This window comes from Drosophila persimilis, unplaced genomic scaffold (assembly GCF_003286085.1).
Source record: "Drosophila persimilis strain 14011-0111.01,24,50 unplaced genomic scaffold, DperRS2 tig00000606-arrow-arrow-pilon, whole genome shotgun sequence".
Classification (NCBI taxonomy): domain Eukaryota; kingdom Metazoa; phylum Arthropoda; class Insecta; order Diptera; family Drosophilidae; genus Drosophila; species Drosophila persimilis.
Genome location: NW_020825324.1, coordinates 657,093 through 681,734, shown reverse-complemented (window position 1 = coordinate 681,734; position 24,642 = coordinate 657,093). Strand labels below are relative to the sequence as shown.

Here is a 24,642-nt window from a genome sequence, read left to right as displayed (position 1 = left end):
TTATTCGATTTCATGTTTCTCTTTTTATTGGTTTCCATGCAACCCAAAAAAAAAAAAAAACGAAAATAAGAAAAGAAAACTTTAAATTTTCAACTTCAATCGTTTTTATTTTTTTTTATTATTATTACTATTTTTCTTCATCTTTTTTTAAAGATTTTTTTTTGGTGCAGCGGATTGTTTTTTATGTCTCTGTGTGTCTGTGTGTGTGTTGACGTCATAAAAAATTTCCTTTAGAGCCACACACCGGAAATGCCTGCACAATGCCACAGCCAAACACAACAGCGAACAGATACAAAGATACAAAAGAAAGATACTCTCGTATGTAGATATGTGGATACGGATTTTGTGTTATTGTTGGAAATTGGAATTTCGAATTGAAATTTTCCCCCTATTATTTACAGTTGAACGTATTGAGCGGCACAGAGAGAGAAAGACAGACAGATAGAGCGACACACGCGGCGTATGCGCAATTTTCGTGCATTTTTCAGCGGGTTACGTTACGAGAGAGTGTGCAAAGATTTGCCCTTCCAGTTGTTCTCTATTTTTTTTTTCAGGCAAAGAAAAATAAAATCTGCAACTCGTAACGGATTTTACTCACTGCTTTGCGTTACGTTAAAGTGTTACGCAAAAAGGTTATGCCTCAAATGGCGGTGCAACCAGCAACCATCCTGTAATGTGTTTCATGTAATGTTCTGTGGCACACAATCGGGATTAAAAAGAGAGAGCTTCGGGCTCGCTCATCTTTACAGAAATTGGCAGCACCAGTAGGGCAGGCGAGCCAATGGGCAGCACTGGCCACAGAAGGTGCTCGATATCCCATTCACAAGGGAAAACGCGCAACCAGCTAAGAGAAAAAACACTTCAAGGAAAGATTCAATTGAAAATTTTTGATTGACTGCCTTCCGAACACGAAAAGTTTTCGAATACAACATTTGGATTCGGATTTGGATTTGGGTGTTGCTGTCGCTTCAACAATAAGCAACCAAACAAACAAAAACTCAACAAATTGTGGGCCGAAGCTGAAGATACGCTACAAATGATAGAGTAGTCAGATTTCTAAAGTTTTATAGTTGATATTTCTCCTCTCAAGGATGATGCTTCCTTCTCGGATTCCCTGTCAAAGTCAGAGTACCCCCCTGCAAGGGCACAATGAGCATTGTCAATCAAAATTTTCCACCGTCTTTCGCTGGGCTTATGGCCCAATGCTGACAAAACACCAACAAACCCAACAATGGAGAGTGAACAGATTGCCTTATCGGACAGAGAGAGAGAGAGAGAGAGAGACACACGGCTAAGTCTCTGGGCCTCCACATTGGGCCAGGTTAAATCAAATCAAACTGTTGTCTCTCTTTGGGCGGGGGCCGAAGCCGAATTTTCCCAGATTCAATGGAAGGCAAAGGGGTTCGCTTCGCTCAGAGAAAAGAATATTATTTGTTGGGTTCCCGGAATGCAGAGGCCGAGAAGGAGAACGAGAACGAACGGTTTCTACAGATTTACAGCAGTTTATCTGCAATGACAACAACAACGCTCTTCAACATGTTGTGGCATGGTTGTTGTGCAACCTTTTTTGATTGACACTATGACGCACTCGTGTGAGTACGAGTATTTGTGTGTGCAGTTTGAAGGCCTGCCTGTCTTCGAAACCAAATTTGTTTTCCCGCTACACTGAGCGAAAGATTATGCATAAAGGGGAGGTATGGAAAGTGGTCTATGAAAAGGAATAACAGAGAAGGAAAGTACCGATATGGGACATATGTATGTACATATGAGACGGAGAGAACCCACTCCTTAATTTATGTACAAGTGTATGAAGTGCCCGAGCAACATCAATAGGAGGCTTATTACAAGCGACCGAGATGCGCTGCCGCATGCCGCGATCGATAGCCTCAAAAATGCTGCCCTTTCATCAGCACACGTTTCTCTCAGTGGACGGGCGAGCGATATATGAGAAAGTAATTGTTTTTCTCGAGTTGAAATTGATTTTTACTTTCTTTCATCAGGGACCGACATTACCTGTCCGTCGGCCTGTCTGTCGGTCCTCGATCCTCATCAGCATCAGCATCAGCATCGGCATCCTCGGATTCGGATTCGGATTCCTCGGACTCCTCCACCAATGCACGGATGCATGTGCATTGGTTTGCCCTTTGTTCAGTTTTCTTGAGAGAAAGAGACGAGCGACCGATACAAGTTGCTGCCACTCTGAGCCTGCCTCCCTCTCTTTCCCACCCCCACCCTCTTGGCGGCTACCGCTCTTTCCCTTCACTCTCGGCCTTCTACTTCTACTTCTACCATTCGACCATTCAATCAGTGTGTGAATTGGCCTACTGTTTGAGAGCGGTAGAGAGATGATGTCTTCATTCTTTTGCCATGTTGATCATTGCCGGGATAATCCTTCCCTTTTTGTTCTTTTCTTTATTTTTATTTTCATTTTCATCTTTTTCTCTTTCTCTTTCTCTGCGGCTCTCTCTTGTTCTTCTTTAAGCTGCAGCTTCAACTTCTTCCTGAAATTGGGTCTGTCTACCATTGGGTGCCCAGGCGTCTCACAGTCTGCCTTCTCTGCGGCCGACCCTTTTCTCTATGATGTCCAAACAATGCAATCGTTGAAAGCGACTTTGGCATATTGAGATGAATTGTTGTCGCTGATCCTCAGCTCCTCTCTCTCTCTCTCTCTCTCTCTCCCCTCTGAATCTTTGAGAAATTTTTGAGACGAAATTCTTTCGCCTTCAGATCGAATTTCTTCCCTTCGATCCTCCTCGCCCAATTAGCCTAAACAACGCCAGACAACGCCCTTTTTTTTTTTGGGTAATTCGAGATCAAGATCGAGATTCAGTCTGGGGCGTGGCTGCGGGGGCTGATCAGAGGTCAAAGATCATTTGGTTGATTGGCATGACTTTCGGCACATTAGCCATACAATTAGCCATATCCTTGGGCCTGGGGGACGTATACTTATGAAATCAAAAGGCGGATCGATTGGGGGATCATCGTCTCAATGTATTTCCCAAGGAATACATTCTGTTTCTGTTTCTGTTTGTGTTCTCTGCAACATATCGCATGAATATCATCTCGCGTGTCATGCAGCAGCGCCACTCAGCCCTTGCAGAAAAGTCACACTTTCTTTGTAACATTTGCCCCTCATATGCAGCAACCAACTGACGTCATGCGATTACACGTGGCAAGGCTTACAGCCACATAAAAACCGCTACAGAAATCTCAAAGGAGAAAGGTGCACCTTCAGACCTATGCAAAAACGGATCCTGCCAATTGCAATTTGTTAATGAAGCGGATGCTGTGGGTAAATTGCAGAAGCATTAACCAGCCATGGACAGAGGAGGGGCTCAAGAGCTAAACCGATTAATGGGGTTAAAAATAGTTCATAATTAGCATTTAATGAGACCTTGACTCTTGACTCTCGAGTGGAGCGTGGAGCGTGGAGCGTGGAATGTGGCATGTAGAAGTGCATACGCGCCTGGGTTTTAATCCCTGCCCCATGCGCCACGCGCCACAGATTTCATGTGTCCTTGGGCCCAGTTTTCACCGCAATAATTATCATTCATTCTATCTGCTACATGTGGCTCCTTTCCCGCCCTGCGATGGAGGGAGCATGCTTCAATCTTTCCACTTAAAGAAAAGTTATGTTGCAGCTACCGAAATGTACGTTCTCTATGGAGTTTTTTGGGGCATGGGCTGGGGCTGGGACTGGGGCCGCACCTACTGACCGAAGCATGTAACCCGTAGCCCGTAACCCGCCACCGAGGTGCGTGCCCCTGCCCCATCGAAACCATCCATTGGCTGATTGACCCAGCTTAGTCAAGGCGTTGTCATTGTTGTATCGGCCTCTCAGATGTTGCAGTTGTCGTTCTTCTTGGGTTTTTTTTGGCCTTCCCGTTCTCCTCTGCCTTTCATGTTGTCACCGCAGCGCAGAAGTGAAAAGAAAACCAAAAACCAGAAGCGTAACGAAACAGATCGAACCCAAAAAAAAAAAGAGAAAAAAACACACAAGCCGAACAAAACTGAAAAATCTGAAAAAAAAACCCGAAGCTCCGGCACACGAGCAGCTCTCGTAATTAGAACGGGGGAGGGACCTGTGTGTGTGCCAGGGGTCTCCTTGGTTGTTTTTTTTTTTTCTTCTTTTTGTATCTTTCAGATATCATAACCGAAAGATCCAGAGCCCCCGCCCGGACTCTGGCACTCTGGGACTCCAATTGTGGTCGCTGTTGTTGATTTTTGGGCGTGTTGCCCTGAACAAATTTGTTAAGAGCTCCAACTGAGCGGGCGGCTCCTTTTTAGTGCGCGCGGATCCCCAATACCCATACCCATAGCCATACCCATAGCCATCCGTCCTTGCACCTTCGCAAACATATGCCTTCCTCCTTTTTCGGTGTGGGCTACCCTCGCATGGGGCATGATCATTTTGGCCAAAGGAAAAGTCTTTGAAACCACAAAGCATTCATTTTCTTGATAAGAGATCCATTCGTTAGAGATATCTATTTATCGATAATTTCACAGATTATTCCGATGGAATGCATATTTCAACACATCTTGATGGGCATTCAAGGCTTCGACTATCCTTGATATTTTCCTCCAATTTTTTGGTATGCAAATTGTCTTTGTTGTGGGGCAGAGGGGGGAGGAGCGGTGCCAGTTGGGGCTTCGGCTGGAATGTGCATAAATTTAGCGAGTGTATTTGCCGAAGCAGCAGCTCCCATAAAATTATGAGCAACTGCACTGCGGCGGCCACAAGACAGGTAGAGGCAGAGGCAGTGCCCCAATGGCAGTGGCTGGGTCCCCCGTGGCAGCTCCATCACCCATCCACGGATCCACGGATCCACAGATCCACAGATCCACACATTCGCATTCAATAAAGGGACTCCCAGAGACACTCACAAGCCACGGACATGCATTCGCATACGCATTCTCTCAAATTATATATGCGATCATTAAATGTCTTCGACAAAAATGAGCATAAAAATCGCACGCGGACCCAAATGAAAATAAATTAAAGCAAACCCAAAGCAAGAAAAAAGAAAATGAAATGAGAAGAGAAGAGGAGTGGATTGGATTGGTTATAGGAGAGAAAAAAACAGCCAAAGAGTACGGAGCATTGGATACCCTTTCAAGGAGGTGTTCCGCATTTATGATATGTACAGACCAAGGACTTGTTGCCCTCTCCTGCTTGTTTCGCTTCATAATCCCCATTGACATACAACTAATCTTCACCTTTCTTCAATTATATTCGTGATTGTTTCATTATAGGTATTTTCGTTTCCATTTGCCTGCTGTCGCCACTGGACCCTGCCTCCGCATGGGATTGCTAGGTGTGTCCGTCTCTGATCTGGAATTGGTATTGGAATTGGAATTGGGACCCACATCAAGGCACCACCGCCATTATCTAGCTGTCCTATGAGTCATCCACTGGTCAACTCTACTTTACTTGATTCCGATTCGGCTTCTGGACGCTGAACTCTGATTCTGTTCTCTCTTTGGGGGCCTATACTCGCCACACTCGTACCTGTGTGGCTCTCGATTCAAAAGCAAATAAGTCACGTGAATAAGATTTCTCGCATAATAAATTATGGAAGCCAGCCGGCCAGCCGGCCAGTTGCCTGCCTGCTTTTCTGTGCAGCTTAAGAATGCGCTTCTGTGCAGCCCAGAACCGAAAAAAGAACTAAAAAAAAAACACCCAGAGTGGGGCAACATTATTGTGACCCGTAAATGATACAAAAATTGTGTGTCATTAATAAGCGGCACAGCATGGCCTCCACAGAGAGCGAGAGAGAGAGAGAGCAAGAGAGCGAGACACTTGCTACACGCGAGCCCCACTGCGAGATGGAGACTGCAGACAGCCCGGTACCAGCGACCGGTTGCAGTTTCTACTTCTGTGCACAGCACATTCCCACTCTCCTCTCCAGCTCCATCTCCATCTCCCGTCCGACCGACCGACCGCCTCGGAAGAGACAGAAGACAGACCCCAGGGTGGTCGGTGGCAGGGTCGCCCTTAACTTGGCCAGAACGTCGGCCAGTAGTCGCTGAACTCGTGGTCGGGGCTGCTGCATCTGTTTCCCTTCTATGTGATTGATTTCCCCCCAAATAGGCGGTGGGGGGGAGGTCCAAGGGAGGTCGTTCGGTAGTCCATGTTTAATGATTTGCTTAATGCTTAACCAGAGGTCTCGCACTCTCTCTCTCTCTCTCTCTGGGGGAGGGCTGTAATAGAACCAGACCTTTTTACTCTGAATTTCTCTTCATGGGAAAGTATTTTCATTTGATGGGAAATCCATTAATTAAATCAAATACTGACTAAAACGACATGCACTAGGAGATTTTCCCATTGTTTGTGATTCGGGCAAAGAGTTTCAATCAGAATTGATTTCATTACTATTTCAATGGGAGTTATAAATAAAATATTTAAAGTAATACATCGATTCTTCCTGATTTCTCAGCCTGTGTACTGTTTCCAAAAACCACTAAAAAGAGATTTATGATTTATTCATCGATTGTTAATGAATCGATTATCATGAAATTCTACATGCTCTATGGAGGCTTTCTTTATGAAGTACGAGTATGTACATGGCCATTGAATGTTTGGCTTTTCCTTGGATAAAGATTGTTAAACTTTCTGTTAGAAAAGCCCATTATTTTCTTCTATCAAAATATTGGTAATCTATTGATGACTTTTTCCTTATTCCAGCGCGGCTATTTTTCCCAGAAGGTTTATTCGTCCGGGCCTTTGAGCATATTCCCCCGTTTCGGGCCAGAAGATATTCCCTAAGATCCTTAGGAGACCACCCACCTGTAAGTGCTCCCCTCATCCCAGCTTTGCACTACTCTGCCCTGCTCCCATCATCAAAGACAGTCCAATATCCGGTCAACTTCCGCAGGTCCCCGTACTCCCACTCCTCCTGAACAGCTCATCATCATCTTCATCGTTCTCATTGTCAGTCATCCTCCTGCCAGTGCAGTGGCCAAAAGTGTCATCGAGTGTTTTTTGCGCAAAGAGTCGGAACATTTCCTCAAGTTGCGACCGCACAGTAGCTGGAAAATGGAAAAGAATGAAAGTCTGCTACCGGATTTGGACTCGGAATCGGACTGATGGACTCCCGGATTCCCAGAGGAACAAAGACCAAGGCGGACCAGAGGCGAGAACTTCCTGTTTCCCTTGCAGCAGGTCTCTCCCTGTCTCGTCGCCCCTTGGGCCATTGTCTGGGCCCTGCCTTGATAATTGGTTGGTAATGGCTAATTTATGAGGCCCAAAAAGGGAAGACGCTGGTGTGGGACAGTTGTCATAGAGAGATGGCCATTGTCCCGGCGTATGGTGCACCTGATTCGGGGCCCAACTCGAGACGATGTGAGTGACCTTTGACACTGCACCAAGGAGGCAGCAGCAGAGCAGAGAGCAACGTTTGAAGACCGATTGAAGACCAGTTGCAGCCGCGCAATTGTCCACAGCTGACAGCGGGGCCATAAATTACGGCCCATAATGAATTGATCGCCACTTTCGATCCCGCTTCGATCTCTCGATCGCTCGATCGCTCGATCTCCTCCTCCTCCAACTGCGGTTCCACCTTTTGGAAAATTGGAAAAATGAATTAGTGATCAGCTCTCTCGGGGACAGCCGAGAGTCGTAAAAAAATATGTATGTGTAGATGGTGTATTGATACTGATCGACTTGTGGAATACCCCCTCTCTATTTGGAGAGAGCCGAGGGGCACCCACAGTGAGACTGTCGAAGTGTGCCGCTTACTCTCTCATTCTCTTCGCTAGACATCGTTCTTTTACAATCAACAATCACCAATCAACAATCACCAATCAACAATCAACAATCACCAATCAACAACACTTCCTTTCAACAGAACCCAATACTCAGTGAAATCTGTATAGAACTATATTACTTAGCCAGATATTCTTATAACTATTGGATCTATCATCTATTAATTCCCTTGAAGGTCATACTCTCCTCTCCATGGGGATATCCTCTGATTATAGGGTACTTTTCCAAACGATTTCTTTACACATTTTTCTCTTCTTTCATAAAAAAATGTAAGGTAGAAGCAGCAACCGTTGAACGCATTTTTCCCTTCCCCCCCCCCATACCCCCCATACCCCTCCCCCATCCACCGGTACCCGCGATCCAAAAGAATTCTTCCAATTTTTAATTCATTAATGCAAACGACGCAAGCAGCTAGAGAAAGAGAAAGGTAGAGGCAGGGGAAATATCAGAAGCTATGGGGGGCTATCCCCCCGGCCCTACCTTCGTTGACCATTCACCCCCCTCCCCTCCTCCTCGTACGCCATGGACATGACATGTCGGTAGCCGGTAGGGAGTTTCGATGTGTGTTTAATATCCGTTTTATTGCCATTGAATTAGTGGCCTTTGTCAGCATTTAGGGATCTCAATTTATACATATACGAACATATAGGCAGAGGCAGAGGCAGAGACAGAGACAGGCACAGTTAAAGAGAAAGAGAAAGAGAGGAGAGGCAGCAACAACAACAGCAATAAGCGTGACTCCATAACGAGCACGGCTTCCTGGCGGCTCCCCTCTTTCTCTTTCTCTATCTCTCTCACTCACTCGCCTGCTTTCCTGTTACGACCTCTGGCAGATGCAAAAGGTCAAACACACACACGCGGCGGACAAGCGAACGGACAGCAAACTAATCCCAAATGATGGCCGCTCTGCCCAGACTGACTGTCGTCGTAGTCGTCGTCGTCCTCCTCGGCAATTATAGTTTTGCCCATAAAAAAACTGGCAGCAGAGGCGGCGAAGGGAAAGGGAGATTGCAGAGGGCAGAGGGCAGAGGGGACCCCAGGGGCAGCAAAGTCAAGGTGGAACAAGTAGGCACCATACCCTGTGGGCGACAGTCACGACTAAGGGATGCCCAACATTCGAACATTATTATACATACACCCAGAGAAAAAAGGATTAAATAAAAGTATGCCAATAGATATGTAGTAGTAGTAGTATAATGCCATTTTGCACTGAGTTTATTCCATACTTTAACTTTAAACTGTCTTCTTTAATCACTGATCAAAGTCGTATACTTATTAAATACATATCATAATAATCATCATCATAATATATCGATGGCAAAGTCCTGTTCCGTTTGGAAATGGCTACTGTGCGGTCTTAACCTTCATAGATATCTTCATGTCGATTCGTGTCGAACATGCCCGCTGTGCGAGTACTCCCGCAACTACCCAGGGTACCAAATCACAGTGGTGGGAGCGGAGAAGGACAACGGAGAAGAAAGCAGGGCTCGATTCGTCGCGGGCGGCGCGCGACGTGCAAAAAACAAAACAAAATCGAGAACGAATAAAAAATTGTGTGAGGGCCAAGCGGAGGATTTCCAAAAAGAGGAACACAGGAGGGACCCAGGACTCCTCGGGACCCAGGACACACATGCGTGCCCAAAGTGATTTCCTAATGCAATTTTTTTTTGTCGTCCCAAGCGGAAGTTGTAAAAAATGAGAGTTGAAATTAAGTAGGGGAGAGGGGAGAGGGGAGGCGGGGCGGCCGGGAGTTCAGGGACAAAGAGAGAGGGGGAGCATTTGTTGAGAGCTCTCGCAGATGGCAAATGATTTGTATTAGTGATGGTTTATCAAAGTGCCATAAATATCCATTCAGTGACTGATCCTTTATTTGCTATTTCTACAGCGTCGCGTTAAGTATACGAATCAAAAATGATATCACAGGGGTCTCCACACAAAAGAGCTAGAGCTCTAGACAGACTTGGCTATATCGACTCGGCTATTGATGCTGATCAGGAATATATATGCCTTATTGGATCGGAAACGCTTCCTTATGGGCGTTACACAAACCTACACAACATTTATACATATGTATGTATATCCCTTATACTCTTTGAGTATCCTTAATGTTCGTAGAACATGCTCTACACTCTGACACGAAGCTTTGACTTGTAGATCTTGGAATCATCTTCTAAAATAACTAAAACTCTGTCCATTATTCAGCTCTCTCTACATATGTATGTCCAAATAGTCATCAATCAATCCGTCCTCAATCATTTCCCTTTCGACAAATGAATCAATCCCGCCTCTATAGCTCTCTCTGCATCCATCTACATGAGAATATCTGTACCACCAAAGAGGGAGTACAAATTACGTTCTAAAGATCAACTACCGCAATCGATCTGGCGAATTAAATTCCCTCACTTTCGTGCAGACAAATAAACAATCATCGACACACAGAGCCAAGAGCCAGCCAAGAGCCGAGAGATTGGAGAGGGTTTATGGCTCAGACGAGGGACTCGACGTTTCCAGATCATCGCTTTCAATTTGTATCAAATATCTTCAAAGGACTTCTCTTCGACTTTGACGGAGTCTCGTCTCGTCTCTTTTTTCTTTCTTCTATTTACATTCGGCGATGCATACAAAGCAAAAGAAAAGGACGAAGGATGAGAGGGCACTCACTCACACACCCATCGTAAAATATTTATTTGATGATTGCCCTGTCCCTCCCATATCCGAGTTACTTTTCATTTTTTCGTTTTTTGTTTCGCTTCTTTATATTGTATTTTTCTGCTACGTTTTTTTTCATTGTATTTTTCTTCGAAAGATTTGCGAGGTTCTTCGCTAAATTGCGTTCTGAACGCCAGAGCTGCGTTAAGTCAGAAGTCGATCAAGTGTGGGCATCGCATCGCATCGCATATGCGTTACGTCTAATAGGTACCTATATTCGGATACAGTACAGTGCGTTTCGCGACTGCAATTGTGTTGAGTGCTCAGGCGATCAATGGCTGCTGGGTGATGGGGGGAATGGTAATCGAAAAGCGATCAATATCGTCAGAATAATCATGTTGGATCGTTATCGAGCGGACAAGAAGAAGGAATTATTTACGAATTTATTAAAAATAGTTAGATGACTTTCCAAAGGGCTTTCATATAGGTTTCATTGAAGTTTTACTTGTAAACGATTTTCAAGACTCCAAAAAGTCGTTGAAGTTCTTTAAAGTCTCCTATCGAAGTGCTAAGAGTCTGCTATCGAATGGTTAAAAGTCATCTGCTATCAGCACACAAAACAGTGCAGTGCCACAAGAAATTTGTGACCGACCGACCGTCCTTGAAAGTTTGTTTGCTTTTTGTGATTACAGGGCCACTTACCACATAAGCGCTCTACAGCCATGAAGCGCACTGTACTTGTGTTTCGTTTTATGCAGCGAGTGGTATCTTGTGCAAGTTCCTACCCCGCCCCCCGCCTCCTGCTCCTCCTCCTTGGTAGGGATAGGGCCGAGGGGGGGGGAACCAGTCACCTGCCATTGAGGAGGAGCTTATATGTGGGCGAAAAATGGAAATAAAAATTCGTTTTGCAGATTCTGTTTGGTCGATTTTCTTTATTTGCCTTTGTTTGGTTTCGTTTCGCATTGTTTCTACCGACAAAACATTCAAGTGGAAATCCTTTATTGAGTGGAAAACACATGCGAGCATTTCTATTTCCATTCCTATTCCTATTCCAGCATTTGCCCTTCTCTCCTCTGCGCATCTCTCGCTTTCGGAATTAAAAATTCTACTATTTTTGTTTGTTGCATTTTGCATGCAAAATTTGTTTTCAGATGTGGCCCATTGTTTCCGCCACTCATTGTCCATCGTCACACAAACAACCTTTAGAGACAGGACAGGACAGGACAAGAGAGGACCGGACAGGACAAGAGAGGACTAGGGGCAGGGAAAGAGACGGAGACGGAGATAGAGCCAGGACTCTCTCAATCGCCTGGGCTTCTGTTTTCTGCTGTTGCTGTTCCTCGCTTTTGTTTCCCTTTCTTTCCTTTCAATTGCATTTCGGCAAAGCAAATTTGCATGCACACAAGCGCCCCACCTCCTGCCAACCTCCCCCTGTGTGCATATGTTGCGGTTCACATTCGCCCATTGTCCATCCAATCATCATCACCATCCGCCCATAGCCCATCATCATCGCACTCATCTTCATTAGGAGGCAGCAGCCAGCAGCCAGCAGGCAGCAGCCAGCAGCCAGCCATCTCCCTTGCGCATTCCTTTCCCTTCAATTATATAGGGATTATTAGTGTCCCCTAATTTGTCAGTCGAAATTTTTGGATCCTTCAGACAAAAGATATTGCCCCAAAGCGGAGATTTTAAAATTTTCAAACAATATTAAATTTAAGAGTTGTTAGAAGTGCTTACAATTTTATTGATATATTTTATGCACATGCATAAGAAATAGTTAATTCACTTGACAAAATTACATATATTTGAACAAATATTTATCAGAATTATATAGAGTTTATGGGAAGTAAATATTCAGCCTCAATTTTTGGCATATAATAAAATAGATAATAGTTTGTAGAATTAAAAAAAATTCCAGTTTTTGAAGTTTTGTATACCTGTATTTCGCTATTTCATATGGCGATCAGATCCCAAAGGAACTTGGGAATATTAATCTATTTTTATTGAATTACAAAATTGTAGCCTTGGATGAATCCTACACCAAAAGTAATGATTCAAGCTAGAGCAACGTTTGAAAAAAGAATATTATATGTAGGTACATATATATTTTTAGCATGAAAAGGATGCTAGAAAGTAAAAAAAAAACATCACACAATTAATGTATTTCTTTTAACAACACAAAAAAAAACCCCTTAATACCCTCTGAAAGGGATTCATATTCATTGTAAGTATGCAGAACATTCAGAGCCACTATATACATACATTAATTATTCATATACAGACATATATTATATGTAATTATATTGTAGCCATAGAAACAATACAGAAGCATCAGCATTTTTATATTTGTGTCCTGGAAAAAGTGAAAATATGAAAATGTGGTGGAAAAAAAGAAACGAAATGAAACGAAACGAAACGAAAGGAAAGGACACACATCAATCAGCCTGATTAATTACAAGTAATTAAAGTTTAATTAAGAGAAGTACCGCCCATACAGCAAAAAAGGCCACCCCTACCCACCTCCTCGCCACCTGCTTTCAAGGTTGCATGTGTGTGTGTGTGTGTGTGTGTGTGTGTGTGTACTCAAAATAAATGCAAATATTTATTTCCCATTTAAATGGTAGAAAATCCCCACAAAAGTCACAAAATAGAAGCAACGCCACTAGCGTGAAGAAGAGTGCTGTGGGGCAGGGCAGTGTGGCATCAAAATGGTGACGAAAAGTAGTGCTGCTGCTTGTGTTGCTGCTGTTGCTGCTGTTGCAACAATTCCTGTTTGTCTGTTTAATTAAAGCAATATGTGGCCTCCAGGAATGCTGGGTTAATTGACTCATCACTTATACGACAAACGGAGCACAAACAAACAGGACACCGACAGGCACAACAGCCACGACGGACATGCACCCACTCCGACTCCGGCTCCCACTCCTCACAGCAACAGCAAAAGAGCGAAAGAGAAAGCGCTACAGAAGCAACCCAAAATGGGGAACAGCACAGAGCTGAGCAGAGCAGAGCAGCGCAGCGCAGCCAGCGTCAACGCCACCGTCAATGACAGCTGGGTGGAGGGGGGTGGTGTGGGCGTGGCCATAACGCCTTGGACCGAACATATTTTGGCCACTATTTGCGCAGGGAGGGGTTTCAGCCAATGGCAGCTGTGGATTCCGTTTCATGTGAACGCCCACACGAATAGGTTACAGTTCAACAGTAGACGGACTTGCCATGAACTCCATCGACAGTTCGCGGAAGAAGAGCAGCACATAGCCTACCAGCCTTTTGTTTCTGGGTCGATATTATTCTTTATTTTCCTTTATTTTATTTTGGAATTATCGAAATTATTTTTCTGTATTTATTCTTAGATTAGCCGTTAGATCAGTTAATTTGAAAAACCGCGGGCTTATTATATCATGCGATAAATTGTATCGAACCTAAAAAGCATTGTATCCTTTTTACACCGCCGCGAGTTTCCTATCGTTATCGATATCCAGCAGCATCCTTATGGCAAATGATACAAATATTTTTAACTATTTTTTTTTAATAATTTATGTACATTTTTACCTTTTCCCTCAGCCATAAGTTTAACGCGCCAAAATTGCATATTTAAATTGCTAGTTTTTTGTTGTTATTAAACTGCGTCTCCGGCAAGACGCAAAGCACATGACACAGTCCTAGTGGAAACAGTCGATTAGGTGGCGCCATCTAGAGGGGAGCGAGCATACTTAAGGGCCGCATCCATCACTCAGCCCATCAACACAACACTACTTTTATGTATATTTTGACGTCGAAAATGAGTTGAAGGTGTATTTACGGTATATCTGTATGTAACGGTATTTTTAATCAATTTCATCAATCTATTAAATTTAATTTTTAACGGTTCTTCCCTGCATCATTTATTTCAATGGATTGCGTTTATATCCTTGTCAATAATGCACATTCAAACTTAGGCGCTCAGCTCTAGTATCTAATGATATTATCGATAGTCTGATGTCTGGTGGCGCTTCTATGTGGCTTAAATGAAAAACAAGCGGCCAAAATTGTATGAAATTTACACGTTTCCCCACTAGGTGTCGCTTTTGGGAATTACATACAAATGTAGTTGTAAGGAAAATTAATGGAAATTGTGGTTTACCGGTTTTGTTTAAATCTTATATTAAAAACAATCCAACAAAAATTAGATATTAAAATTAATCAGTCCTGTAGCAAATTGATTTATAGATTGGGTAAAATTATGGGTTTAGAGCTGACCAGAGACAGAGACCAAGAATAGGTATTAGGATCCAGAAATATATATGTATGCATGAATATGTTTAAAACATGTCAATTTGAGAAAAGATCTTTATTAATGACGTTTTATCTTTATATCATCTTCATATTAAATTAACGAAATGGGGTATACAAATGCCTATACACGCATAATATCTTCAAATACCACCATCATTGCGACTGTGTTTTTTGTTGAACTATTTTGTTTAACCCTTGTTTTAGTCAAAATACAATAAAAGCATTGACTAAAAACTAACCAATTTTGTAGAAAATTTATTCATCAATGGTCAAAAATTATGTGCGCAGAACTAAGGGTTTTACTTAACCAGAATTATTCAACGGAATATAAAAATTTAGCAATATGAACGACTATCCTCGTTCGTTTTTTTGTGTGACCAATTTCGCTAAGTCCTTTTTTGTTTGAACTATTTCGCTAAACCCTCTTTTTAGAAAAGATCCAATGAAAGCATGTATTTAGAGTAAGCCAGTTAAGTAAAAAAATGATTCGTAAATCGTATAGAATTATCTGGGCATGGCAAAATGTTTTATCCAGCTAATAATATTCCACGGAATATCAAAAGCGAGGAATTTGTATAATATAACTTGAATTCTTTCTGAGTGTCAGACCGGTGCGCGGTCACACTGGTCACAACAAGCACTGCAACAAAATAAACTCGAAAACAATTGAATAATCAACAATGTGGCAGGTAAACAATGCGTGGAGAGCCGCCGCCTAGCAGGGGAGAGCTGCAATTGTACCAAGAACAATGATGGCCAGCGCACCACCAACTCAGACTACAGCAGCCACAACGGTGGCATATGACGCCACCCAGCAGAGGCATGATCGACGAGAGCTGAGGCAACAGCAAGTGGTTGCCACCAGCTTGCTCACGGAGCTGCGACGCGCCACCAACTACTGGTTCCAAGCGAAGAACGATGATGGCTTCCAGATGCTGGTCCAGACATGTTCCCAGATCTTGCAACACGGGCTGGTGGTAAGCATAGCGACAGAGAGAGAGAGAGAGAGTGTGTGTGTGTGTCGTGCAATGACGAATGCTCATGCAATTTTTTATCAGTTGCAGCCGCAGCCTGGCAGCGGGGAGCTGCAGCGTCTCGCCGATGACTTTGAGTTTTTGCTCACCAGCGAGGAGAAGATGAAGCTGCAGCAGCCACCTTATCGCCGCTGGAGCGAGCAGCAGCCACATCAGTCGCCGCGGAGTGTCGATGAGTTTTTCCGCCTGTGGATTACTCGATGCCTGCAGGCGCGCTGCCTGTCTCAGTGCTTGCAGTCACTGGTGGCCGACAAGGAGCTGTTGGACTGCTACTATCAGCGAGAGGTAGCCTTTCTGCGCCACTTGGGGCATGCCAATACGCTGTTTGTGTGCCTCACCGCGGTGCAGCTCAACCAAAGCAGCCTCCTCAGCCAGCTGGAGGTGCACAGGCAGCTGCGCCATCGACGCACCTGCTCGCAGCCGAACTTTAGCATCTCGCCGCGTCTGCAGGTGGTGCCGGAGGAGAAGCTGCATCCGCATTTGCATCTGCAACAGCGGCTGCCCAGGCTGAGACGCTGCAAGAGTCTGCCCAATCTGTACCACGAGGACGAGGAGCAAGAAGCGGCCCGTCGGCGCTGCCAGACCTACAGCAGTCCCCGCACAAACAGAACGGCTGCCGATGCTAACATGCTGCCCTCCACTTCGGCGGGCAGCTTCCACAGCAGTTTGAGCCGCTCTAGCACCAGCACGTCCAGCACCAGTCCGCGGCGCATCGAACTGATCAATTGCGATGATATTAAGATCTGGACAGATCAAACAGGCAGCCAACCAGCGGAGATTCCCCAAACCCAGTCGCAGTCCCGATCCCAGTGCAGCATCAGGGCCTCGCCGTTCAACAACTTCCTAACGAATCTCTTTGGCTCCCCGCCTGTGTATACGAGCTGGTTCAATCGCGGCCTGGGGGAGGATCTGAACGGCCTAGGCGGCGGCGTCCTGGACAGCTTCCTCCCAGTCAACGGCAGGAAGCTGAAGAAGAAGCAGACCCTCTTCGAGGGCGTCAGCATGCTGGATGAGGCAGCAGCGGCAGCAACCGTGGCATCTACCTCGAACTATAGCACCGCCCCGCTGGACATCGTTGGAATGGCGGATGGCAGCTACGGCGACGGCAGCCAGGCGACCAGCTCCAGTTCGGCCAGTGCCACGCCGGGGAGCACCCTGAGCAGCGACAAGATGGACCAGCAGTCGCTGGCCACCTTTCTGCAAATGTCCCGCTACACGCACAACAACACGGACCTGGAGAAGGAGAACGCCCACTTTCGCATATCAGAGGCCTGCATCACGGCCATCGAGCACGTGAAATGGAGCCGCCGGAAGGACGTGGCCAAGCCCAGTGCCGCCGCCTTCTCAACGGAACCCGATCTGATGCCGTACGTGGAGCAGATGGGCTCTCTGGAAGGCGGTCATAGCAGCCACAGTGCCGAGGCCGTGGGCTTGCAGCTCATCTCCCGCTTCAACGACCAGCAACTGCCGAGGGTGGGGCACCTCAAGTGGCTAGTCTCGGAGCAGGACACGCCGCAGCAGCTGCTGCCGATGCCCAAGCAGGAGCAGGACAAGGAGAAGACCGCCGCCGCCAGCATGACGCGCGGCACCAAGACCTGGGCCCCGCCCCGCCAGCAAATCATATTTACCGAGCATCCGAGCGTCAGCCGCTCCCAGCAGCTCAGTCGCCAGGGGAACCGGTGTGCCGGGTGCGGGATGCGAGTGGCACGCCAATACCAGCATCATTTCCGGTACTGCAGCTACCTGGGCAAGTACTTGTGCACGGGCTGTCATCGCAATCAGATCTCGGCCATACCCGCCAAGATCCTGCAGAACTGGGACTTTCGCTGCTATCCGGTATCCTCGTTCGCCTACCGCCTCATCGAGCAGATGTACACGTTTCCGCTGTTCCATGTGCCCGACCTGAATGCACAGCTCTATTCAAAGCACAAAGACCTGGCCAAAGCGCGTCGCCGCCGCATCCAACTGCAGTCGGTCAAGGAATTCATTGGCAACTGTCGCTTTGCAACGAGGTAAGTGGATCGGATGCTTCGGATCGAGCAATAAAACATAATGTAAACGTTTCTCCTCCGCCAGGGAACAGGCATTTTTCAATGCCATACCACTGCACCTCACCCAGGATACGGACATGTGGTCCATGTGCGATTTTGTGGATGTGCAAAACAGCAGCATGAGCCGCTCCATCAAGGAATTGATCCTGTTGAGCGAGCAGCATGTGCACAACTGTGTGGTAAGTGTGATCCGCTGATCCGATCTTTCCCCCTGGCTATATCTCTTGCATCCTCTTCTCCTGCAGCTCTGTGTGGGCCGGGCCTTTGTGTGTGAATACTGCAAGAGCAACGAGTTCCTCTATCCCTGGCAGCGGAAGATTGAACGCTGCGTGGGATGCGGCACGTGCTCCCATTACAGCTGCTGGAGGGCCAAACGCAGCGAGCCGTGTCCCCGCTGTGCCCGGCTCCAGGCCAGGGCCAGTTAGCCCCCAAGTCTGTGTATATCTATCAGTGTATGCATATGTATATCCTTGACCTGTATATAATCGTTTAAATTACCAAAACTGTTATGAAAATTGTGTACCTCAGGCGATGCGATGGAAGGAGAGCGGAGAACCCATGTTGATTTTATACATATATACGATACGAATATTTATTGTACACCTGCACATACAATATGATTAAAATATGTGCATATATTTTTTAACTCAACTTATGTCAAAAGCATGCCAATCCGAGAAAAAGTTAATTAGGTTTCAAAGCAGCTGGGAAAACAGTAATTGCATATTAAATATAGGGTATTTCGTATCTCCATACTCCATATACATATATATGTATGCATGCTGTTGATATAAAGGAAATGCGTAGTTACCGTGTAGTTACCATGTAAAATAATGTACATTTCTGTTGATCCTTTTAGTCGAAACTTATTTTATAAACAAATCAAGAAAAGATAATCCTTAAAGTTAACCAATCGTGTTGAAAATTGATTCATAAATTGGACATAATAGTGTTTTCGTGGCTGAAGAACCTAGCTAGCGAGTAAAATTAAACCGACAATCAAAATTGAGCATTAGCAACGAGTACTCACTTACGTCTTTTTTGTTTGACCATTTTCGCTAAAACCTCTTTTTGCGCAAAATGCAATAAAAGCAAGTGTTAAAAATAATCCAGTCAATTAGAAAATAAGTTCATTAATCGCATAAAATTATGTGGGCATGGCAAAATGTCTTATCTAGCTAGTAATATTCGACGGAATATCAAAATTGAACAATAGGAACGACCACCCTCTTTGGTTTTTTTTGTTCGACCATTTCCGCTAAAACATCTTTTTACGCAAAATGCAATAAAAGCAAGTGTTTAAAACAAACCGATCAATTAGAAAATAGGTTCATTAATTGGATAAATTTATGTGGGCATGGCTAAATGTTCTATCTAGCTAATAATATTCCACGGAATATCAAAATCGAGGAATATGCATAATAGAACTTGAATTCGTCAGTATATTTACGGTATATTTTTAAAATGAGACAGTATATAGTGGTATATTTCTTGGTCGGACGGTATCGATATCAATAAATCCGGTATATATCCACTGGTCGACGAAAACAAGAAGTAAACTCCACTAAGTTCACGCTGAAACGAGGCAAACCTACCACCCCACCTCTTTTTCGCCAGTAAATAAATATGATGGACGGTCTCTCAAATTGAATATAATTGTCGTATTTCTATATATGTTTAATGCATGTTCCACGCGTATTTGCAGTGCAATGCGTTAGATCTTGTTTTTGTGTACATATACATGAGTGCGAGTGTGTGAATTTCTGCCAAAGAAGAAGTGCAAGGAGCAACAGTGAAACGAAACGAGAGCGCGCGTGTCAAAGTCAAAAGTTTTGCATTAATTAATACTGTTGATTGTTGGTGCTGCTGCTACTACTGCCGCTGATACTGTCTGGTGTCTGGTGGTGGGGTGATTTCTTAAAGTGGGATGCGCAGGGCGACAGAAGTGCAGAAGTAAATCAACAGGTAAATATACTTATACATTATACCAACAAAAAAAATGGGAGATGAGACTGCTGCTTCCGTCTCGTCTCCCTCTCTTCGCGCTTATCCATACACAAACATGCGCGAAATTAACTGTAGTTGTGTGTGCATACGCTTGTGTGCGAGAGTAGCACAGTTATTAAAAATGTCTGTCGCCGCAAAAGCAACAACGCAACGCCGGGCCCGGCCGCTGATTCAAAAACGGTTATCCCCGTCCCTCCCACACCCCATCAGTCGCTATATGGTATTTGTTCTGCTCTTCCCGCAATCAACATCATACCCGTTTCTCAACCAAGTCACCGCCATCCCGGCTCACATTCACGTGTGCAGCAGCAGCGCCGCCGCTGTGTCTGTGTGTGTGTGTGTGTGTGCGTGCGAAGGTCGGTATCACTGTATGGGTGTGCGACCCTGCACTTGGAGCGAAAACATTTTATTGATTTGCTTCCATAATTCTCTTCTTCTTCTCTTCTCTTCTATTCTATTCTGGTTCCTGCTTCTGGTTCAGTTCCTGCTGCTGCTACTCTGCCACCAAAGAGCAAACACACACACACACCCAAACCCCACACCCACACGTTGAACAGCTGGTGCAGGGTATATCCAATCGAGAAGGTGAGGCCTTGCGACAGACAGGGGACTGGCCCACACTCCCAGCCCCACCTGGAACGCACTTGAACGCAACGCTCGTCTGCATTGATAAGTTTGGTCGATGGCACCACCTCCGGCCCGGCTCCTGTTGCTTCCTTTTTCTGCTCGTCGTTGGCCCGTCAACGTTGACTAGCCCATATATGCGGGGCATAGCATAGCTTGTTAGCCGGATAACCGTAGTCGCTTGATGGATGGATGAGGTCATAGTTGGCTAAAAAAAAATACTTAGCCACACTTGTAGTCCTGTTCTATTTCCGTGGATCCCACCGCAAACACACACAAACACACAGCCAGCAGATGAGCTCTCTCTGTATCAGTGTCTGACCGACCTCATTCTCATTCCATCAGTGGTAGCCGCAGTCAATCGGTCAATGCAATTACTTAAGTTCTTTTATTTATTACGACCCCCATTCCACTCCATTCCATGACATACTATTTGCTGATTCTACAATGTCGTAGAGGTGGTCTGGCATCATCGTCTGGCGATAAGGTTGCGAGATATTCCGCTCGAGATACGACCGCAACTACTAAGTGAAATTGCCAACGTTTCGTTTGACACGATCCCACATTCAGATACAGATACAAATACAACTCTAGATCATCCATCAAACCCCATTCGTTCTTTAAGGCCTCCTCCTCCACATCTGACACTGACATCTAATGGCAGATTCCATTTGTGAAGTGTGGGGCTCTCCGCCACTTGAGTCTCTCGCTTCGTTAATTTTCCACCCAAAACCGATGCCTTATCGATGGTCCTCCTCTATTGATAAGGGAGGGGGACTGTGGCGAGGAGAGAGAGAAAGCGTTATGCAAATTATATGCCGAAGTGATAACAAATGGTGCTCGGCGGGACGCTATAAATACATTTCACTTTTGTTTACCCACCATTAGTTGTGTAATTTTATGCAGATAATAAACGTGAGCGCGTAATGTGAGTGATAAGAGTTCTCTCTCTCTCTCTCGCTCTCTCGCTCGAGGTCAGGAACGGAGGCAATGGAATCTATCTAGACTTTGGACGAGGTAAGGAATTGCGTGGATATTTCGCCTTGCGTTTTAAACCATATCTGTAATCAGTCTAAATTTCTTTCAGCGATCGGCCAAAAAGGATAAGAATTGTGGAATGTTCGGACTCTAAAAGGATACAAAGTTCAACGAGGGCTCAAAGCACAAAAAAAACAACATTTATACAGTGAGAAACAAACAGATGAGAGAACGTGCCAAAAAGCGTCCAAATATCATATAAATCTTGGATAAGATTACAGGAAAACAACACCTAAACAAGCTTCAAAGATAATATGAATTAACCACACTCTCTCTCCCTCTCCCTCTCGCTCCCGCTCTCGGCAGCTTCTTCGACACGCTGTGAAGTTGCAAAAACCATCAAAAGCGCACAAATCAAATCAAAGCTCTAAAGAACTTTGCCTAAAAAAGTTGGATAAGATAAGAGAGTTGGATTCTTTAATTTAGAAACTGTTTGCAGCGCACGAAAGATCGGATCTGGCCCCTGGGAGAGGGCAAAGATCAAGTGTGAGAAAAACGTCCATGATGGATGATTGATGACGTGCATTGGGTTTAACGATGACGACCACACAGGCGCAGGAGGAGAATGCAAAAAGTCGAGATAAGATATCAAATGTATGGAGTAAATGGAATGTTTGGAAGGCCAATGACCAATGAAAATCCATCATCAGGGTAGACGTATTTTTGCTGCTGAGTCAAGTGTTGTTCTGTTGGTTCTGGAAGCTTCTCGGCTTTCAGTTTTGGGCTCAGTTTTCAAATTGAATATCGTCTGTCAGAACAGAAAGAAACTCTTTTATGAAGCGGGCGGCCTTGTCTTGGACTGTCGAATTATCAGCACAATTCTATGGCCCTCTACTCTCTCCCATTACCCATAAGTGGGTTGTCGTAAAAGTAACAATCTGCCGTCCATGGGCTGGCCGGGACGGGCCGGGCCGGTCTCGTATCGGTTTCGTTTCCCATTAGCCGATAAGCCAACGTCTGACGATCGCTGATTCCGCGCGATTCCGTCGATTGACACTTGCACCAGTGGCTCGGTGGTCGGAGACGTTGCGGATTATAAAAGTGTCAATTAAAATCATATTTGGCTTTATTGCAGAGCACATATTAGCTGCCACGAGATCTGACCAGCACCGCCGTCTTTTTAATCTGTCTTAAAGCAATTCAAGAAGAGTTCATAAATCGCGTTCCATTTATGGCGATTCGCCAGCCACTAAATATTTAAAGCCGAACAATCGTCTGATCAAGTGAGTTATTTAGATGGCACTTTTGTGGAATAGTTGCCTCAATTAAGGGAACGATTTCAATTGTCTTTTATTACAAATTGAAAGACTTAACTGGCAGTTAAAGTGGCAATCGATCCATGCAAATTGTTTTGTAACGATGGGAATTTGTGCAAACAAGAGACCCGGACCCTACCCGGTTAATATTTCAAGAGCTGTACGGGAGGGGGGGGTGGAGCCGGAATGATAAAATAAAGACATTTCCTGGGCATTTTAATCTCACAAATGGCCAATCAATCGATGACACCTCCTCAAGGAGGTGTGCTGTGGGGAAGGGGGGGCCGTCACGCGAGGCGTTAAACATTTAATTGATTTTGTTGTTAGTTAAATATTTATAACAACACTGGCATGTCTCTTTATTTGCAGTACACCACCCATCATCGCTGTCATCATCTGAGACCCGAGAGCGATCCAGAGAAGGCTCCAGTGAAGGCAGCCTTAGAAGCATTTTCCGATACGCCACAGTCAATTAGAACAGTCGCCACCACGACGTCGCCGCCGAAAGCTTTTCTGTTGTCAGCCGAGCACTTGGACGACGCCAGCGCCGACGATCGCGGGCGTGTCTACAAGCTGAGGAAGAAGAAATACCCCAGCGGCGGGCCTCACATCACGTAGATACCGAAGAGGAGATAGGAGGAGCAGACGAGTTTGGTCGCTGGAGCGAGTGGAGTGTGAAGAGCGAGAGAGAGAGAGCGAGAGAAAGAACGAGGGAGTAAGACAGAGAGAAAGAGAGAGAGAGTGCTCTGCCAAGATGCCGGTGCAGTCGCCAATCGAGATCAGCAATCGGGCCATCGAGCATATTGATGATGTGGATCCCCTCGAATACCACGGCCATTGGGAGCCGGTGGGTGTGGCCCGTGTCCAAAACACGGGCACCTCGGCCATGGTGACTTTCAGCAAGCGAAAACAGCAGCCGTATATCATTGGCGGTGCCTTGGATACGAACATGTATGTCTTCGAGCAGTTGCACTTCCATTGGTCGGACTCGGACGAGTCGGGCTGCGAGCACACACTGGAGGGCATGAAGTACTCGATGGAAGCGCATGCCGTCCACTACAATGCCAAGTACAAGGACTTTGCCGAGGCCAAGAACAAACCGGACGGCCTCGCTGTGGTGGCCTTCTTCATTCAGGCATGCGGCGAAAAGGATTGTCCCGAATTCAAAAAGATCACCGAGGGCATACGCATTGTCCAAAAGATAAGCACGAGCGCATCGCTGGATTCCGGTGAGTCTACACGCAATATTCCCCCCCACGATATATCGTGTAAAACTAACCAAAGATTGAATCGATTCTACAGATTGCCTCTCGTGGATTGGTCTGCAGGAGCTGAGCAAACACTATTACACATACAAGGGCTCGCTGACAACGGCGCCGTACTTTGAGAGCGTCACATGGATTATCTACCGCACACCGATCTATGTGTCGCGGGGTCAGGTGAGTGAGGGTCTCCGTCCTGATAGTCGTATCTCTATTATTATTATACTATTTCCTTCTCTGTTCTATTTGGACAGGTGAGCGTCTTTCGCAACTTGCAATCGTGTCCCAAAGATGAATCCAAAAAGATAGTCAACAATTATCGCGAGATCCAGCGACCGCACAAGGATCCAGAGATCTTCTTTGCCCGCAACACAAACCTAAAGTCAAAATTATGATGTGCTTGCTGTGTGGCGATCGATCCGTACTCTCCGTCAAACGTCACACATTGCCACACCGAAACCCCGAAACCAAAAACGGAACCGAAACGATTCTCTTCTCTGTTTTTTGTTTCTGTTTCTGTTTTTCCTCGGCATCGGTCATTCCTTTTGTGAATCGTAATTAAACTTCAACTATATTTTATATATACATATATATGATCTATCGATGGTTGTCGTGTCTGTAAGCTTCTATATATATATATATATTTTTTTTTTGAATTTTGTTTTGATTGTTATTTTGCCT

At 45.2% G+C, this 24,642-nt stretch overlaps 2 protein-coding genes across 3 annotated transcripts; both read left to right on the top strand.

Annotated features, from left to right (window-relative positions):
- Positions 1–15,323: 15,323 nt before the first annotated feature.
- LOC6597265 lies at positions 15,324–18,425 on the top strand. Its single transcript, XM_026990574.1, has 4 exons — positions 15,324–15,666; positions 15,748–17,735; positions 17,800–17,953; positions 18,020–18,425. Exons 1-4 carry the CDS (start codon positions 15,439–15,441, stop codon positions 18,197–18,199), a joined length of 2,550 nt encoding a protein of 849 aa, XP_026846375.1. The 5' UTR covers positions 15,324–15,438; the 3' UTR covers positions 18,200–18,425.
- An 896-nt stretch (positions 18,426–19,321) lies between these two features.
- Positions 19,322–24,546, top strand: LOC6597263 (carbonic anhydrase 2). Of its 2 annotated transcripts, none has more exons than XM_002022421.2 (4): positions 19,322–19,739; positions 23,069–23,928; positions 24,002–24,138; positions 24,216–24,546. In XM_002022421.2, exons 2-4 carry the CDS (start codon positions 23,454–23,456, stop codon positions 24,354–24,356), a joined length of 753 nt encoding a protein of 250 aa, XP_002022457.1. In that variant the 5' UTR covers positions 19,322–19,739; positions 23,069–23,453; the 3' UTR covers positions 24,357–24,546. The 2 variants fall into 2 exon arrangements, with proteins under 2 accessions (XP_002022457.1, XP_026846437.1); XM_026990636.1 differs by lacking the exon at positions 19,322–19,739 and adding an exon at positions 20,316–20,366.
- Positions 24,547–24,642: the final 96 nt, after the last annotated feature.